The sequence below is a fragment of the Trematomus bernacchii genome, unplaced genomic scaffold (genome assembly GCF_902827165.1).
Source record: "Trematomus bernacchii unplaced genomic scaffold, fTreBer1.1, whole genome shotgun sequence".
NCBI lineage: Eukaryota > Metazoa > Chordata > Actinopteri > Perciformes > Nototheniidae > Trematomus > Trematomus bernacchii.
In genome coordinates this window covers 4,264,387-4,285,416 of record NW_022987547.1, presented here as the reverse complement: position 1 = coordinate 4,285,416, position 21,030 = coordinate 4,264,387, and the positions used below count along the sequence as shown (strand labels likewise).

The 21,030-nt window shown below is 39.3% G+C and overlaps 1 protein-coding gene across 2 annotated transcripts in view; it reads right to left on the bottom strand.

The window, feature by feature from the left end:
- Positions 1-2,089: 2,089 nt before the first annotated feature.
- brinp1 (bone morphogenetic protein/retinoic acid inducible neural-specific 1) overlaps positions 2,090-21,030 on the bottom strand; it is a 130,249-nt gene continuing 111,308 nt past the window's right edge. For both annotated transcript variants that reach the window (XM_034123544.1, XM_034123542.1), the window contains 3 exons: positions 14,637-14,873; positions 11,794-12,016; positions 2,090-3,542 (listed from right to left, as the gene is read on the bottom strand). In XM_034123544.1, the coding sequence (XP_033979435.1) occupies positions 2,402-3,542; positions 11,794-12,016; positions 14,637-14,873 (1,601 nt within the window). In that variant the 3' untranslated portion in view covers positions 2,090-2,401. The remainder of the gene's footprint in view (positions 3,543-11,793; positions 12,017-14,636; positions 14,874-21,030) is intronic.

Here is a 21,030-nt window from a genome sequence, read left to right as displayed (position 1 = left end):
GTTACCATCCACACCCAGGCGGACATACCGATCACGATACAGTTTATTAAACTGGAGGTTAAACCGGTCCAATGCCCTCTCTGCTCCTGCTGTTTCTTATCTGATTGATTAAAGTATTGTACTGTGAGATTCATTTGAACCTGACCTGGCCACCACATTTGCAATAACCACTATATTGGATATCGAAAGATGATTTTGCTGACTACTGAATCTCCTGAAATGTATTACATTTGTAGTGACTTAATAAGTGACTAAGCTGTTATTTATAAAGCACCTCTCAAGAGTTAAAAAAGCTTCACAAAAAGACTGAAAACAGTCAATTAAAACATAAGGATCATCATGGCCACACACAGAAATACATGGTTCTGTTACTTACATCATGACAAAAATGCACATTTACGGACAACTATAAAAGTTGTCGATGCAGTAAAGTCTTCAGCTGACAAAGCTACCTACCATGGATGTTTCCAGTATTGTAACATGCCTCTGCTTACAGCTAACCACACAAGACTAGTCTCATCACAATGTCAAAATGAAAATGGGTATTTAAAAGAACACACAATGAAACACAACAAAAGTACCAAATCAACCAAACTAAAGCTACATCCATTGACTAACAGACATCAAAAATAAACAATAAAATAATTTGTAATATAACAGTATGAATTTTTAGATGTTAGTCTTGCAACTTGGCTGGCAGCTTTTAAACCTGGAGATGTTTGAGAGCCATGACAGCAGCGACTTAATGTCTGCTTTTTTATTTTTAAGTTGAACCCATCAATGACCAGGAACAGCAAGGTCTTATGACACGAGTGACCTTGCCTTTGTTGTTGTTAATAGCAGGTTAACGGATTGGACTTACACAAAGTCATAAGCAATATGATTCAGCATCGGATTACCCAAATAACACGTGACCAAACATTACATAGGCAGTGTTTCATATTTCAATTTGACGATTGAATGTTAAACACAGTCAGAGCTCGGTTGATGTTTTCCGCAACATGCAAAACAAAAAAATCTGAAATTTGTACACGAGGTCATTAAAAGCTTACAGATTAAACACTGCCAAAAAGGTATTTTAAGATTTAATTTAACAATTTCTTTTTTTTCTTTTTCTTCTTCCTGTGGCACAACAGAGCAATTCAATGGTTTTACAACATGACCCTTATTCAACAGAATATGCTTCCTCCTGTCATCTCCCTTTTGCTGTGCTCTTGTCTACAAACTGATAGAATAAAATAAGAACATACAAATCAAACATTTCCTTAAATGTATGTTCTTTTGTGAACGGGGATGGACTTAATGTCTACCTCAGGGAAGTGTATGGCTTTAGGTCGTCTTGCAAATGTGCCTGAATGATGAATGTTTACATTTTGCTCTTGGTGCGGAAAAGCTCCACGAATCAGCAGTCACAACATGTACATTTTGCAAAGCTGTACAAAATAGCATTGATTGTTAAATCTTCAGACCACAATATTGCACTCACGCACCAGGAGGTACTGCCTTGTGAAAAAACACAGCTTGGATTTCAAACACGGGAAGAAGCGCTCCAAATGCAAGATTTAGCTTAGACTGGAGTCAATCTCAAATGACACATTCAATTAACGAACAGCAATAAGCATCAAGCCAAAATAAGGTATACGCACATTTGCACACGCGCACGCACACGTACATTCATCCACATATATATGTATATATAAACAGCTGGCTTTTGTTATTTGACATGACTATCCATTACTGCCCTGCTGTGTGCCTTACGTATCAGAACAATGACAGAGTGCCTCATAACTCACAATGCAGATTTGCTGTGGGTTTGAAATGTAATAAAGTCTATAAGTAATGTGTTGACTACTTATTCACTAGGGCTATTTAATCCTTACCATGTATAAACATTGTTTTAATATTAAACTCTCTGTAATGTCTGAAATACTTTGCACATTAGCTGAAATAAAAGGATATCTGCATGGTCTGCCCTTGTGTTCCATTGTTATTCCTTTAAAAATGTTTTTGTCAGTAAAGAATGGCAGTTTCAGATAAAACCTTTGATCCCTCGGAGTAAAATCAAGGCCTCTTTTTCACCAGTACATATATTTAATATTTCTTTTTTTTTTTCTTCTTTTTTTTTTAGATCTTTTTAGGGAATGACAGACATGCTGGGACAAATATGATACAGTCTTTATAGTGGTTCCATTAATCTTCTTTATCTTAATCTGAAATGCTTTTCATCAGTGCCTTTTTCCTTTATCTCTTTAAGAATTATGCTTACAAAGTTAATATTACATCAAAAGGCAGAAAAGGTCCAAAAATGAAAAAAGAGAAAAAGAAAATTAAGATTAATATCCCCGCCTAGTTCATTTGTTGGGTGCTTCACGTTGCTGTCCTTCTGTGAATGTTACTATGTTCAGCAGAGTTTAGCAGTCAGATGATCTGATTGTTTTAGTATCTCTGTGCTGTACATGTCCAAGGCATGGTTTACTCGAATCATCTCGCTGTTGTTGAGCTTCAGCCTATGCTTGAGCATACAGGAGAAGAGGTCCAGCTGGGGTTTGCCGGGAGCAGACGGAGGGGCAAGGCGGTTAATCCGATCCCTTATGTCCAGCAACAGGAGCATGACCGATGAGGAGGAGTAGAACTGATTTCCCTGTGTGTACGACTGGTTAACCTGCTGCACAGCACTACGGAGCAGGTCGGCATTAAAGCGTAGGCTGTAGCCAAACACTTGGATATCAGATATTTTGATGTAGATCTGCCGCTTGTTAGGATCTCCAAGATCCACTGGACCCTGTCCCGTGTCATTGCGTAAGCCAGTTGGGATCTTAGCGCGGCTACGCAGGTAGATGTGCACCGTCTCAAAGAAGGTCTTCCACCGGTTGCCCAGCAGGAGAGTCCAGTTGAAGCACTGCGAGTTTTGTAGTCGTACCTTTTCCCAGCGTGGGTATCCATGTTCCCCAAAGGGCATGCTCCAGCCTTCTGAGTGGCTACCACTGAAGGGGTTGACATAAACAAAGAACATGGGGTCAATGCTGCTATTTCTCATCTGGCAGATCTTCATCGACAGACCGATAATCATGTGGAGGTAGTCCATCCGGTTTTTGTTACTCTTCAGGGTCAGGGACATGCGCTTACGCCATCTTGGGTCAAAGAAGGTTTCTAGTCGGATCTCATTGCTGATGAAAGTCGTGTGAATGTAGAGTCGGGAATCCATTTTCTGCAACAGGTATTTGAGTTCCAGGTCCTGAAAGTCCAGATCAGTTTCAAAGCTGATGAACTGCTCGCTACGTTCTGAATCCACGTTCTGGGGCTCACAGCGACCACGGTACAACTTGTAGCCTTTGTTGCAGGAGCCACATTGTGAGATGTTGGCCAGGCTGCACATGGCACAGCTGTTGTTGCCACCTATGACGCATGGGATGGGTCGTTGGCATAAGGTAACACCTGTGTGGCACACGCATGTCCTTTGGCTCTCCAGGAAGGTCCCCCAGAACCCGTTCTCATTACAGTAGAGGAAAGACTGAACCCTGTTCAACCACTGCATCACAGATCTAGAGAGAAAGGAGAAACAAAATATGGAAAGAATCGTTAAAGGTCACATTTGAGAGCTTTAAGAGTTACCATATAAAGAAGACCTTTCATATGTTCATTTTTACTATCAACAAATAAAGCTTGTGTTAAATTAGTTTCAATAGTTTGGTAATGCACTTGAAAGCATTACAAATAAAACCCCAAATTAAGTTAATTGGGATGCCTTACTTAGGCTTGTACTATGTAGTCAGTTCACTGAACTTTACTGAAATCAATGGATGCCAATAGTTAGAAGGTATAAAAGACACAGTGGCAAATCCAAAACTCAATGACATGCTTATTAAATGTTTGGCAGCAATGTATACATGAAAACCATTGAGTCGGGATAGTAGGGGAATAGGATAATTTCTTCCCTTCAAGGGGGAGGAGTTGTGTTATTTCCCTCAGGTGGAAGGCATTACTTGCTATTCTTATCTTGTCTCTTATTTTCCCTTCAGACATCTTTCCCTGTCATCTTGACAGCAATGGAACTTCTTTTCAGACTGTAGGAGGTGAATTCTGAATCTTGATTTTACAGAGACGAGGTCTGGTCAAGGTTAACTTGACATGTTAATGAAGCCAAGGCTTAACTATGATGGATGGAATTGCATTCTCGGCAGGCCAGAAACCCCCCAAGCTTAACCCAAAATGAGACCGGAACAAATCACCTATAGAGGACAATAGAAGCACATTGCTTGATTCCACTAACTTTGGCGTCAAATTGAGGATGGCATGAAGTGAGGATGAACATTAAGGAAATGAAAAAATCAACTTTCAATGAGCTTACTCAAAAGCAAAAATGTCCTTAATTCTGCCCCACATAAAACACATATAATGTCAAGACTTGTCCTTGATGGCCTGGAATTCAATAAAGTGCAATCCAAAATAGGTTGTGCTGTTGGTTTTACTGAATGATGTATGTATAATGATGATGAATCTCACTGATTAATATGTTGTCAATGACTTAGGTTATCTGACCTATGAAAATGTATTTCCTTGCAATTTTTTTTATACATATTTATTTTCTTTCCAAACTGTAACCCATCGGATCATGTCACTGACTGGTTTCCTGTGTGTTTATCCCATTGGAGATGTGAAATGTACCTTGTGTGGAGAAGTTATTTCTTGACAGTGTTTGCTTATGTGCACTAGTGTTCTCATGTCTGGTTTTGCCTCTTCCCCTAGAGATGAGATGTCTTAATATCCTGGTGAAGGCAATGTATTTGTGATTTTTATATCACTTTCCATTTCCTCTCTGTCATATTGCAGTGTTGCCTGGAGTGTCTTTAGAGAGATGAGTGTATCATGTTGGTTCCCTCCAGCGTGTGTCTGCTGTCCACTCCACTATGAATACAAAAGTAGCTACCTAGCAGAGATGTACTAATATACTGGTTTTACTGTTTTTTTGTGACACAATCTGATGGTAACAGACGTTATTTATCTAGCTAAATCTATTACCCTCATTACTGTGATTATCATTTCTTGTGAAGTGCTCCAGTCTCACAGTTTTATTTTGATTAGCTCTGATGGAAGCAGAACAGGCACAGCAGGGTCAGCTAACTAGGCTTCACATCTTTCTGTCTCCAGGTTCTAGGTACTCTGGCTTATTAAATTGTATGTTTATATGAGCTAGTCCACCTACTGAAGCACTGCCAGTTTATGGGTGCAGTTTACATAACTGACACATAGGAAACTAGCCTCTTTACAATTCAGAAAATAACATTTATTATCAGAGGTGAGCTTCATATGTGCAGGATGTTGGAAAAAACGTTTCATTCACAAGTAAAAACACCCAAAGAAACCAAAATGTGCACGAAAACATGAATGAGGGTAATGCAAATTAAAATCGACAAATAGAAAGTTCTGCATTTAAAGATTAACTTGTCTAGTCCTAGTCTGTCTCTAAAGCCTAACAGCTTTCATTGGCATTTTAAATCCGTTTTTTATTTCATGTATTCTGCTTAATGACACATTTCAAAGTCACAATCACTGTGGTGGAACTCATCTCAGGAAAAAGTGACACAGGCTAAAGGAATGAAGTTCAAAGACCAACAGCGCTGTATCTGGAGAACAAACTTGTTGTGAACCCTTCAAAAACGAAACAACTTATCATAGACTTCAAGAGAAACACTCCACATCAACAAGGGCAGTATGGAAATCATTTCTGCGTTCAGGTTCTTTGCTTTGCACATTGGTCAAATCGCTCTTGGTCTACCAACACCATTACAGTAAAGGTCTGGTCAAGAAGGCACAGCAGGGACTCCGCTTCCTGAGGATTTGAGCAAACCAGGAGAGACTGCTGGTAACCTTCCACTGCTGCTCCATCGAGAGTGTGCTGGCGTACTGTATCACTGACCTCATTGGAGGACTTATTCAGCTTATTCTGCCTTAGTAGAGCAGCCAACATACTGAAAGAGCCATCCCACCCTGGGCACCATCTTTTTAATCTGCTTCCCTCTGGAAGATACTTCAGCTCCATCAAATCATGGAAACATATTCAAAAACAGCTTCTGCCACAGAGTCATACAAGAACTGAACAGAGGTGGGAAGTAGTGGAGTACAAATACTTTGTTACTGTACTTTACTCCACTACTTATTTTTCTGACGACTTTTTACTTTTACTTCTTACATTTTTAACACAAATACCTGTACTTTCTACTTCTTACATTTTCAAAACAGGTTCGTTACTTTAGTTTTAATCTGTGTTTGGTGGCGTGATCATTATTATTTAGAGTCATTGCGTGCCTATTGATTTTAACAAGATCCGTGTATCCTTCATTTCCTGGTCTTCTCTAAAGAAGAGGGACCAATGAAAACGTTGTCATGTTGCCGTTGTTCAGCATCGAAACATTCATTAACTAACAATGACATTATTGTTCTATTAATATAAAGGGAGGTCAGGTACTCTTTAAAACAGTTGGTAGTTATGAGTTATTTTTACTTAAGTACATTTCGAAGCCCACACTTCTTTACTTTTACTTGAGTAAAGAAGTTTAGTCAGTACTTCTACTTTTACCAGAGTATTTTTAAACACGAGTATCTGTACTTCTACTTGAGTAAAGGATGTCTTTACTTTTGCCATCTCTGGAATTGAATACTGTCAAACACTGACATTGACTGTTTTCGACTTGAACTGTATACATTTTACTTAACATATTTATTCTATTATATTCCTAAAAGTGATTCAACAAAGGCACATAAAGCAATTTGCAATACATGCTTTTTTATTGGCCATAACAAATGATCCTCTGAACATAACATGTGTTTATTATTAAGACAGGTTAGGAAGCTAATGCCTACTGTATGTCTGTGTATAGGTAACTGGATCCTAATTTAAGAGATGGTATTTAAAACGTAATCATTTTATTTTTATATTATTTGCCAATAATTATCAGATTTCTTTTTCAACAGTTAACATGATTGTGAAATATTAGACATCTAATAATGCCAGATATACAAGACTTTTCAAAAGTGTTTCATTATTTGTCTATAAAGAAATTCTCATTACGATTTGCATACAAAACACATTGATTATGTTGGCTTTAATGTCAAACCTATCCTATTATATTTGATTGGCTATGTATTATTGAATTAGACAAAGGGACAGTCATAAAGATCCCTCATTTGAATTTATTTTGCAATAACTGTTGAAATATCCTGTTTGAATTACTGAAAGATATGCCTCCCTCAATAAGCCATTTGAGAGCATCATGTGGGTAGTCTAATTTCTCTCTTATTTGTTTCTACAGCAATAGCTTTGTAAAGATTTGCCATAGAAATTTGAATGAAAATACATCCCAATGGATACTGTTTTGTTTTAATGAATTCAAGCACACTTTAGGTTTGTAATAATGCATCAAACAGGCCCTGGTGTTCAGATGACAACTGTCATAGCTCCCCCCTACAGTACATTAAAGAACAAGGAAAAGGCAAAGGAAGAAAGAGGACATCAGAGCATTTGAATGGAATCTGCCGCTGATCAAAGAAAACTGTAAAATGTCCAACAGATGAAGCAAGCTAATACAAAAATGTTATTTAAATGAGTACAGAGCCACAGTGGCACACCTTTCACATGCTCTATAGACAAAGACTGAGTTGCATGATGTTGTATTATTATGTAGTATGTAGTGTGATTGTTGCCATGGCTGTGTTCTTGTTGTCATGATTATGACAGTTACGCATTCGTTTGTAAAACATGAAACACTTAAACATGGTTTTGTTCAGAGAAGTTACATGGTTATGCTGGCGGAGCTACTCTATTAGTGAACTCCTGTGGTGTATTACTGTCCTAATACTGCCCAAGCTCAGCTATTAGAAAGGAATAATGAGTTATAAATGCATGATTAAAACAAATGTCACTCCATTCTTCCTATCTCTCGTGTAGTGTTCCCATAAAGTGACATTGTATCATAACCCACTAAATGTCCCCTGCAAGAAATATTGCGAGGGAATGCAAAATGAGTTTATACAAATATTCCCACCATGATCTTTCAAGAGCTTCGTATGAAAGAGACCCTTGATGATTTCATGAGACACTATATACAGTAGCGTAAACTAAATGCAAAAATGACGTTTGAATATGTTAAGGCGAGATTAAAAAGCAGTGTCAAGTCAAAATCAATAGAAATGATGGCAAAGTGATTCATCACGTGGGAGGGTACATTCTTATTAGTAAATATGCTTGACTTGACATGAATAATTAAAGCCAATGCATAGCCCGGATGCAAATGATTTGGCTGGGAGTGAAGCTACTTCATATCTGTCACTATGAATCATTTACACCAAAGACAAACTGCTATGTTTATTATACTTGAAGCAAGCTGCTTTACTCATTACAGGAAATGCAATAGGAAATCCAATATAGTTCAGCTATAAAGTTTCCACACAGTTATTTGGCGGTGAGTGTTCACAACAGGAATTTACGATGCTTGTAATGGATGGATGCCTTGCGGTGAGGTAAGAGAAATTATAAGGTGGCGATATGCATTTGTAATTACAGCCGGGCAACAATGCATCAGACTCCTTTCCTCCATTAGCTGATGTAAATATGTTTACTGACTGACCTAGAACAATATGCAATGTTGAAAGTGCAACATGTTTGAAAACGTACAAATATGTGTTGGGGAAGTTAGACTTGATAACACAAGTTTACATCAGAATAATTGCAATTAGCATAAGTGACTTCCTCTTCCCTACTTTGCATCCATAATTTAATTTAACTAAAAGTGTACAAGGACATCATATTAATAGGCATAATATGAATGCTTTAAAGGCTCCATGTAAGAGTAATGAAATAACGTGAAACTATAGGAGGGGCTGGATCATTAACAATGCATCACTCTTCTGTGTTGTGTCAGTCAATACATCGGAGAACTCTATCTGTCCCTCTTAGCCAATACACATTTACTCACACTTCCATTCATGCCTACAGAAGACTGCCTGAGATACATGCAGCACCTTCTAGTTCTAGTATCCCTCCTTTGTATTCCATAAAAGTATGTGCAACCCTGTTTTCTTATTACTACATGTGTTATTATCTTGGTCACCTTCAGTCACTGGTGATTTCAAAAAACACTCAACTACCCTGTCAGAACAAAAAATGTATCCTTCCTCTCTTGACACATACACTGCTCCCTCACAACGTTTTCTAGGACCCTCTGAAAATGGCATGATTCTGAAAAGGTAGGATGTGAAGGTGAATAATTAAAGCAATAAAAGGAGCCACAGGTTTCCAACTACACAATCTAACATATTTGTGATGTATCAAAAATGGTGTTCTTGGCAAAGTCATCTGTGATCACTGGGGTTTCTATAAGCATAGCTTTAGGAGAGGACCCCGGTGGTGCTAAAACCCCTGGGGAAGTCAATGAACAAGATTCTTTCAGTGGCTGTCCAAGTATGCAGAGAGAAGCAGGTGGTTGACAGCATCATCCTCCCCATTGTGGGCCTGATGTATGAACTGAAGGGGATCTAAACGCTCCCTCACTAGGGATCCGGCCTGCTGTCATTTAGAACCCTGGTGTGCCCATTCTTGGCCATTGGGGCCAGGCAGGATGTTTTTCACATCATCATCAGCACCCTCTGCAGCTGACAGGTTGAGAATGTGCTGGAAGCCCTCCCTGAGGAGGTTGGCAAAAACCTTCAAAACACTTGGCATGATGGTTGATGGGCTTTCAGCTGTACCTCCATTCCCCCATCCACTGATAGTATAGGCTGCCCAGTGACAAGGTGGAGACTGGGCAGACTGTTGGTGACTGGGGTCATTTTCTTGAATTGAGGACAAAGACAGAGATTGTAATGTGGCAAACTCGCCAATATGTTATTAAAACATAGTCCTTTAACAAAGTCGTTCTGAGAATGCAGTAACATTAAAACAAATCATAAAACAATTGCTAGCCTTCATTAGACATCAACATAAGACAAAATAGGGATTTGACTTTGGAGGAACTATTACAAATACATATTCTGTATGACAGAGTACAGTAAGATAATGTTCTGTGTGTATCCAAGGGCTGGTATGTGGTTGGTTTGAGTTTTTAGTTTTTTAATCTTGAACCTATAATCTATTAAATTCTGTTGTATTCACACCAAAGTTAGGTTTTATTTGAGAAAATAAAAAAAGCAAGAGCTGATTAAATCCAACCATTAATAGCTAGCCCTCACTCTTAAACCTTGGCCCTCTGCCCCCCCCCCCCCCTTTCTATCTTCGGGAAAAGACGTAAGCCCTATGATAGCCCAACATATTTAAAACATACATAGTGTAGGAATGACCCTGTCATGGTGCACTCTGGGCTTTCCCCTGAGAATCTAAAACACAGTGAAACATAAATGTGGCATATGTTAAGAAAGGTGTGGGACTGTGAAGAATATGAGCTGGGACACGACACAAAGCCATGTGGGTATTGTAGTTGTCCATCGGGAGCATGTTTCCTTAATGCTCAGCAGCACAAGCTACATTAACTTCTACTGACATGCTGCATTTGCTTAGTCTTCTGCTGTCATGTTTGTATTGTTTGTCTGTTTTCCTCACTGTGCACTATGACAGGGTTGCACTACAAAAATCATGTTGGATACTTTGTACAATGACAATGAAGGCTTTCTATTCTAGGCTGGCTAGTTGTTGTAATGAGGGTGAGCAATGGGGGGTAAATACCAAGGTAGAAAAAGCCTATCTTGAAAAGAAAAAATATATATATATGCCTCTCCCCAGTGCTTTAAAAGGTATTTCATGTGCCTCCCCGTTAGCAAAACCTTTTTATCATATATAACAATCAGTCCCTTATATGAAAATGTAGCGCTGTAGCCTAGGTTAGAACATGTGTGTAAGCTATAGACCACTTACCACCCACTCAAGCACGTAGGCAAAGTGCACAGACACGCAAACAGATGTGTTGAAAACAAATGAGTCCTCCATCTGATGCACGGCTGCCTCACACAAGCAAACAAATAAACATGCTGCTCTTATTTCCAGTGCCATCAGGCACTCTCGATGCGCACTCCATGGAAGAGCAAGGGCATATACTGCGGCTCTTTGCAACACTTCAGAACAATCCTTTGCCATCCCTTACACACAAATGTGGGTGTGCCCCTTTTCTGTCGTAGACTGTTAACATCTGCTCATTTTAAGACCACTTGAATAAATATTTCACAGATCCCATTTCCATCACCTACAGAGAACCGTTGGTGTGTGTTTCATGTGGCACACTTTGCATATTTCGCATAGTGTTTTCTAATATTTGCTGCAGTGAATGTGGAAGTTCCTGGCAGTGCTGACACCATGGCACATTCGCAGCAAGGCTCTTAAGCTGCAACTGCAGTAGGTGGTGACAGATGTGTGCAATGACCTATCAAGAAAACTCCCACAGCTACATTTACTTTTCAGACTGCAATGAGAAATACAAGAGTGAGCAAGAGTGCTTTGGGCATGTGCAAGCCTCAGCACTAAGTTGGCTTGATGGACAGAAACAACAGAGCCATAAGTTGAGATGTATAATAGATGGCATCCTTACTGAGCATGCTTCGAGTAGCAACAATCAAAGTAAAACCTTTGCATCGTTTCAGAGAAGAAGTTTCCCTGAAATGTCCTCTGTGGGATACATGTTCACAGCTGCTATTCTCACACTTGGAAAAGAAAATATCCAAAAATATCAAATGCCAAAAACAGCACTTTAGATCACCGAGTACATTCACATCTAATCCCTATCATGATCTAGAGGTCGTATTTCTACCCACCTCTCCCTAGGCATCTGGTGGTTGGGGTTGTGGTGACAACGGATGCTGAGGCCAAAGAGCTTGCGGGCAGTGCGCTGGATCTTGAGCCGCTGGATCTCCAGGGAACTCTGGAGTAGCCTGTAGCGAGCCTGAAGGTCCCAGTCACTGCCCCACAGGAGATGCACACTGCTGATGGGCAGGAAGTGAGTGGAGGGCAGCCTCTTCAGGAAGGACTTGAACTCATCTGGATGACAGAAAGTGATGAAGTGAAAGAGCAGATGGCAAAACGCAGAGATGAGAGAGGATGGTGGTGAGACAGAAAAATGAGAGAAAAGTACAAGTTCAAAATTTATTTTCTGACTTGAAAGCTTGGAAGCAGCAGAAAAAAGGGTGAATTCAATATTGAAAGTTGCATTTGCAAATGTAATCAATTGATTTCACTTAATATGGATCTACTTGTTTTGTGGTTCTTACTAAAATAAGAATCGGAAGCAAACTTTTCAATGTATTCTTTTGAATTACTGTACACTGACGTTTCCATGGCAAGACTTAGACTTTAATGCAGCTTTGTTGAAATAGCAAAATAAACAGAAAAATGTACACAAACAGTCTTATCTGTGAACCAACCATTGTGTTTTCATACACATGATTAAGTGTCAACAATATTGGAGAGTGCGTTTGCTTTACAGAATACTTATTTGTTCAACCCTATTCCAGCTAAGCATCCTGGGTAGAATTAAAAACAAAGCAGCAACTGGATGTAATTGGTAGTGTTGACAGAAGTTAACCATGTATTTGCATTCATGTGTTGAATATAAAAGTTATGATTGAAAACTTTAGGCATTATAAAAATGTGATCATTTCACAAGTTAACCAATATGTCCAAAGTTTATTTTTTGGAACACTGCAAAAATATCCAGTAGGGTCTTTTTTCAAGTAGGGACAATTTAAAGAATCACCAAAAAGAGTCAGTCCCATTTTTTTTTTAACGTGGTAATGGTCAGTGAGCACACAGAAACTCGACCAATCTTCTTGATGTATGGTTGAATGTCTTTGGTTTACTTTTTCTGATTGCTTCTGTTGTGAGTATTTGCAGTGAATTGAAACTCTCGCTGCAGTAAACACCCTCTGACTGTGCTCCCACACACATACTGAAGAGCCTTGCTTCAACAAATATGTTCCCACCACAGTGTCGCTTATTGCCCTTATGTTCCTCCTGCTGCTTCTGATAACTCTGGCTTGTCTCCTCCCCAGACAACCCCCCCAGCTCTCTGACCCTAGTATTTCAACTCTGGTTCCAATTTTGACTTACAATGGGCATGAGGATGCTTGTAAGACTCCAGCAGCAAATACACAAGTAGAAGGAATCTTTTATTTGGTGTGCTAATTAAGGAAATATGACTCAGAGTATAGCTCATTATTGTCTCTGAAGATACATTCAAGCACATCATTATAAATAATCCAATGAACAGTTTATCAATTTCAGCATGTTGAAGAGAGTGCAGAACACAAAGGATGCCTCTACTTAGGGTACAGACAATCTAATCAAAATCTATGTATAAAACCCCTGTTCCAACCACATTTGTTTGGGGAGAAAAATGAATTCACAGCATTAGACGGAACTCTTAGAAGAAAAGATCCCCATATTCACTACCTGCAAAATAGACTTTTGCAGTAAGCCAGTGCTTTCCTACAGACATCTTAGTCTAACAGCATTAACCACGGAGTTGAGACTCTCTTTCAGAGACAGCTAAGAAATGTCAGAACTTCCTCCTCTCTCCTCCCAGGCATGTCAGAGCTCCTTTCCCCCCTTTCTTCAAAGAAGCCAGATTCCTTCTCCTCCCATGTTTCAAACTTGCCATATTCCTCCACCCACTTTTCAGAAATGTCAGGTCACCTCCCTCGCCCTTTTCCTAGAAAAAGATGGTTGTCCCCAGCATCCAGTATTCAAAAATGTTTGATTCCCTCACCAAAAGAATCCATTATCACATCATGCCAGTTCAACAGATGCCAAGTGCTTTCATGCAGGCTTCAAAGCCACCAAGGATCTCTTCCTTGATACAGCTTCCAAAGAGTCCACATAGTCCCTCGCATGACTCTTATCTCAAGTCACCAAGCACCTTATCTAGAGATTACAGCTCTCAGAGTGTAACCCCACTTCATACCTCTTGTGCCATTACATCTCAATATGAAGGGTCCAAAATATATATTGAGATATTTAATTGTATTAATCTAATCGCATTTGGATAAATGATTGACACAGACACTAAGAAAGTTATTCATTTCCTTGCATTTTAATTTATAAGCCTTAATATAAACCTTTATGTTTGGCCTCTTCGTGTTGCACCCTTTCCAGACTCACTGCACTCAGTGACTCACATGAACTTCCTATGGTATATCAATATATTTATCTGCTGCTGGCAGGTTTTATTGGGACACTTTTATATCATATCAATAATTGATAAACAAGGACTCGCCATGTAGCAGCTGGGCAATAGCTGTGCTTTTATTTCTTTTACCACCGTGTCCAATATCTTACCTCCCCACTTTGGGTCTGCATTTGCTCAGTACTTTCTGCAGTGAATGTAGGAAACTTAATTTTCTATTAATTATGTAAATGTGGTATTGAGCAAGGGCAGACTAAGCTGCAGAATTATAAAATGGGATTTTAAATGATCTTCAAGCAAAGAGAAAATTGCAAGGTTATGATGTCCCCTTAATTACCTGAGCTCTGCACATGTACCCATACACAGAATAGGATAGCTGCATTTCTCAGGAATTATTCCCTTGCAAAATAGTAAAACAGCTACACACTTCTCCTAAGCTGTCGAGGTAAATATAAATTGGAAGAATTGCAAACTTACCAGAGTTCTCAAATTCTTTGTAAGAAGAGGCCCAGGACTCAGACATCCCCAGCAGGCTATTCTCCATGATCTGGATGTCAGTGATGGGACAGTTGCACTGGGGATAGTCGTCGGCGCACTGACAGATGCAATGGTTGTTACTGCACACGTACTCTCCCTCTCCATTGCACATGATGTAGCTCAGGGCTGACTGGACAAATTTCTCCTGCAGGTATTCTGGGAAAATGACCTGAAGACCTGACAGAAAAACAGAGACAAATGGGAAGTTTTAGTGCAACAGAATGTGTTTCATAAATTATCTATTGTCGAATATGACATAAAGAATAAGAAAAAGCCTACAATCTTTCAAGTATACAGTGAAATGAAAATATTTGAGGCAGGTTTATTGTCAACGAATGATACCCATTTTGTCTTTGCATCAATGCAAATGTGTGAAAAGGTTAGCACAATATTCAAAAGCGGCGAAGTGACTGACCTTCCAGGATTGCTTTGTGTTATAAACATTCATTTATTTTTCTGAAGGGTGTGCTTCAAAGCTCGACTATGTTCAACTTGAGCTGTCTTTTCAGTGGTGGGTCACTCATGATGTGACAATGTATAACAGTGATTGATGCCTGCTCTCTTCTGCTGCGTTGGTTTCCTTTGCACAGATTGTTTAATACCCTTTGTGAGCATTTTTATTATAATCCTTGCTTTGTACAATACATGTTTCCATTTGTATTTGCCTGTGGTTTACATACCAAACGTTTCGGCATCCTGCTAATTATTTGCTAATAGCGATATCGGAATTTGTAGTCAAGAGGCCAATTTGGGGCTGAAGCTGAAAATACCTTGCCGCTGACAAGGTATTTATAATTTTCATACTACAAGCTAGGGCTGTGCGATTATGGCAAAAATCATAATCACGATTATTTGGGTCAATAATTGATATCACGATTATTAAATACGATTATTCATTGACTTTGAAAAAATCCATTTATTGAACTTTAAAACAAATACAAATAATAATTTGAACAGTATATTTTTAACTGTTGATTACCCTGAACGTATAATTTAACTGAAAAACCAATACAAAAATAAATAAAATAAATGATACATTTAAATAAATAATATCAAAATAATAAATACCAATAAACAAGATCAACAAATATTTTGGAGCGCACTTCCACAAGCTACTAAACATATATAAATATGATAAATACAAATAAATGAGACCAAAATAAATGAGATCAAATATGTTGCAGTGCACTGTCACAACCTAGCAAAGCAAAATAATTGTTTTTTTCGATTATGTTGTTTTCGTAATTGTGGCAGGCCAAAATCGTAATTGCGATTAAAATACGATTAATTGCACAGCCCTACTACAAGCCAATCCGTATCTCACCCTGGGGATCTCATAGACGTGAAGCCTGAAAAGCTAACAGTAAAGCCTTTTTCTTCAGTCCAGGCCAGTTGAAAATAAATCCTTAGCTATACAAGCCACTGAATTGGAAAATAACTAAATAGATTTATTTTCTCCTGTATGAAACAGAATCTTGGTGAGGCAATATTTTCTTAATAGGTTTTACTTGAGCACAAACAGTGTTTCAGCAGGAAATATGCAGCCAGGAACCAGAACATAACATGTTATTGAATGATGAATGATTCCATTATTTTTTCTGCTCACGTATTATTTTGACTTTCGGTGAAAATAGGAATCCATTTATGCAAAATCAACATAATGTAGCTGAAAGAAAAGGAAGAGTAAGCCTATAATTGAATACTGTACACAAGAATCATTTCCATGGCATTGTCATATCATTTAATGGTATCTAGTATTATTCAAGTGCCAATGTGTGCTCCTTATTTACACCCACAACATGCACTTTAACAGAAATCAGTGGGTGATTAAGAAGCATTAATGTCCTAATATGTGCCAAGATTGTTGGCTTTGCAACATAGGACAACTTCATCCTGCATGAACAGTGACGGTGACAGTCTTTGAAGAAAATAAAGTGGTTTTGGCCAATATCGAGCAATGTTTATACAATTCTATCAGGGATTAATGCAAATATTCCAGTCATATTCATATCAAGCTACAAGCCATGTTTTACTTGTCTTTAAATGCAGCACAATAACCCTACTCTTTATAATAACCCGTCTTCTTGTGTTCCCTTTTTAGCTATGAGTAGATTCTCTTCTCCTCTCTCCCTCTTTAGAACCGTTGCCCATCAGTGATGAAGGGAACAGCAGGAGGGAGGGAGTAAAGGGGATGGATGGATCATGTCTGACCACAAAAGAGTTGGGTTGCACGGGGCTTTTTCTCCATCAGGCCTGTCTGCGGCCCCTGGATCCAATATTCATTTAGCTTGATGTATTCCTGGGCTTGAAACTTTAATGTGATTTGTGGGAGAATCCAGATGGCAAGTTCACGGATCAACGCTGCTTACTGACAGTGCTGGTGCCAGCGGCCGGGTGCACAATAACACCGAGTGCCTCAGCCCTCCCTCCTTCCCTCTGCCGTCTAACCATTCCCCCAACCCTACTATCAACACACACGCAGACACACACGGACACACATTTTCTTCCTGTGACATCATCGTGTTGGTACCGGGAGATTGCAGAGGGATTGGTTGGCGATGCTGACATTCAGCTCAGCACTATCAGTCTTGCAATCTATTGTTTTCCACTCTCTTTTCTTCTCAATGTTTCTGTCTCTTCTCTTACCAAACCTCTCACTCTTTACCTCGTACTCTGTACACATCTCTTCTGTCTTACTTCATTACACTCCTACTCTCACCACACTCGTGCGCATGCCCCTTGACTCGTCCCTCTTCATCCTTTGGCTCACATTCACTCCATCAATCACTCTCATCATTCCTGTTTCTTCACCTCTTTTGCTCTCCTCAACACTTTCCCACCGAGCACGCACTCAAGTATTGGAAATTCAATGTCTTGTCCTCCCACTCCAGTGTAGAAATGATGTCATGCAATAAAAACAAATCCATCCACATGTGTTAGTGCAGTGGGGAATGAGTAAGAGAATTGGAGCCCTCGGGCCAAAAATGAAATGAGAAACTAATCGGAGTAAAAAAACATTTATCTATGTGACTATCCCGGCATTGCTCTGGTAGTGCAGTACCATGTGAACACTTGATTGGGCTATAAAGCTAGAGTTTATACGGCTCTTATGCAGGTGTTTGTTGAGTAAAAAAACAACACATTGGAGCAGGGAGTTACACTTTCCATCATTAAAGAGCTGCTGATTAAATAAATAGCTGGGTATTGGAATTCCCGTGCAGCCATTTGATAACCTCCAACTTCATGCTCTGCCAGTGCACATAATTCCCTGCAACCCCTATGCCTGGCTTGCTCTAAATAAATAGCACCTGAAAATGGCAAATGGATAATCTCTCTGCATACCTCAAAGGCTGATATATTTCCTTCACGTACGTTGGAGGATATAGCCCCCTCAAACCTTCCATGAATGCTTAAAAATGGAGACTGCAACTGTGACTTTGCCTTTTCATTATGTCTCTTTCTAGAGTGCTCTATTTTGACATGGTGATAGATGGGGAGTGTAGTCCACAACTGAGGCTTGTAACAGCCTTGGCAAGCAGTTGCCCGCTTATTGCAATGCCACGCTCCGCCTCATAAGTTACTGTTTCATTAAAGATTAATTGACCATTGTGTGGCCGCAATTTCGCAAAATAATCATTACTTAATCCACCGGTGCAATAAAGTGCATTACTTGAATGGGGGCATTAAATTACCATTGGAGGTTATCGTTGCAGCCATGATACAAAACCAAAGACCTCTGAACTGGAAGATTGCCTGTTTCTCTTCAATCCGGGCCACCCTGCTGATCCCTAGATACTTAAAACAGAGGGGGCATACAGCTTTAAGATTTGCGGTATTGGCCCATTTCACACGCAAGCTCCACTCCCAGATGAATGAGGTAGAGGGGCATTTAAAGTTGCTTTTTATCCACTCATTCCGCCACATAAAGCACATGGGTCTTATACAGCGTCTGTTGGGCCTGACAGAGGATAACATGTTCCACTGGAGCTATTCTCAGATCTCAGAATATGTTTGCATTTTTCAAAGTTCTGAATGAGGTTTACTTGGCATTCAAATGGATAATGTGTTGCTTTGTTGAGTAGATTATCGTAGATTATCATAAATGTTCCAAGCAGTCTCTAAGGCAGCAGCCCATTTTGCAACAGGACTGTTTACTCAGAGTGTTTTTTATACAATCTTAGTTAACTTTGTGGGAGAAATAGTTTAGGACCATGAAGTTCATATTTTCATGTCAAATGCGTCCAAAGTGCAGCACAAAAAAAAAAATGTTTTCATCCCTGAGTGCTATATTTTGGGATTTCTTTACAGTACATAAGATTTAGACATGCATATATTTTGAAAAAGCAAAACAACAGAGAAATGACAAATCCCATTTCCTAGAACATATTAACATTAACAAGAGCCTGCATGTGCATAATACACTCTGGCTTTTCTGCATGGAACAAAAAGACACAATGTGTTCCTTACGATACCTCCAAATAGCGTTAGCTTTGAAGAAGCTCACTTATTCATATTGTTAGCACAACCTGCAAGAAAGAAAGCAGGTGCAGTAATCACTGTAAAAGCATAAATTACATATAGAAATGGTCTTGGCATTCAGGCTTTCTGCTCCCGCCTCCTGAAAGAGGGATATGCTGAAATTGCATGTTGTATTAATTGCTGGATTGAGAAGAGCGGGCAGTCTGGACAGAAAGATGAGCTCTCCATGGCGCTGAGTTATTGCCAGGTGCACAGCACTCTGGACACAGACATGCAAGTTGAGTCAGAGAAAAGGTAAGTTAGAGAAAACCTTTTTAGATGTATTCCTGTGTGCAAGATCACAATAGGGAGAATGCAAATTTGGTTCCTTTTTTTCTTTCTGTTATAGGAGTAATCTCCCATAAATGGTGCTAGTAGATTGTAGTAATTTTGGTTTTGAATCATACACTCTGAATATTGTGTTTCAAGATGTGTGATGTGGTTGCTGTTGGCAGCCTGTGCTCTACAGTCAAGCTGCTTCCTCATGTGCTGCCATGTGTCCCCGCACAGCAGTAGCACTAAGGCCTCGGCTGGTAACTTATCATCATAGTGTCCCACTTTCAATTGCATGCACACACACAGAAACATACACATACACATACAGGCACACCAACACACACGCTCTTGCAGAAATCACATGTTTTACAGGAACCCTGGAGAGGGGGAGGAGAGATGTTTGACAAGATTTGATGTTTCCATTCCAGCTATCAACGATACAACTGCCCTCAAAGTGTCAAGATGTGCTGCACACACATCCCAGATCAAAAGCCCAGATTTATCTCAGAAAGTACATCAAACGTCCCTAAATAACAACAAGTAATGTTAATCTATTTGAAGGAACATGTTTGCTGTGCACTAATCTGCTGATTCATAAACAAACTCACAATAGTGAGCTAAAAACACACACAAAATATGTTTTGTGGGTTGCCTTTTTTCATTTCAATATCAAACTTTTTTAAGATTGTCAATATAACACAGTATTATTGGTAACACATAATGATTTAGCACTACATTATAATGCAAATGTATTAACGTCTGTGACCAGCCCGTTGAAAGGCCATTATCAGTTTGTATCACTACAATTCTAATGTCTAAGACGTGGCAAAAAAGGGCGTCATACTCTGAAGCATCATCAGTCGTAATTACTTTTTAATTGTGTAAAACCATGGCCCACACATTTGAACCGACACAAAACAGAAAGTGACTTTATCACCAGTTCAATACTTATGGGGCCGTTCTTTATACAAAAGACGAATAAAGTACAGAATCAACCAATCAATTGATGAAACACAGTCTGTCAGAGGGAGAAGAAAGACTGAGTGGAAAACCATGGTACTTGCTGAAATGGCAGCCTGAAGCTGGCAATGGCGAGTGGAAAAGGAGATTTATAGCATGCTGGCCCAAATGGAAACTCACTCTTGATTGACCACTTCCAATTGAAAGCTGACCTTCAGGTCTACATGGAAAGATTTCATCAGGAACTTGGTTTTCAGAAAGTGAAAAAATGTGTGCAGCCATCCATCTTGATGGATAAGATCCTGCGTTATTAGTTTTCTGGGCAAAATAAAATGGCCACCTTGGTTCAATGCATGGGCCTGTCCATGAGTTGGGTCAATACCCCAGATCACTACTGTGACATGAGGTATTCACATGTGACTTCCAATGAAAATAAGAATGGTTTTATCTGGGATATGTATCATCACATGAAGATATAGTGGGGTGTTTTTCGGTTGGGTCCAAGTTTGAGAAAGGAATAGATGAATAGTTAAAACCAGACAGTGTTTCTGTGTACAGATACAGATGCCGAGGAAGGGAG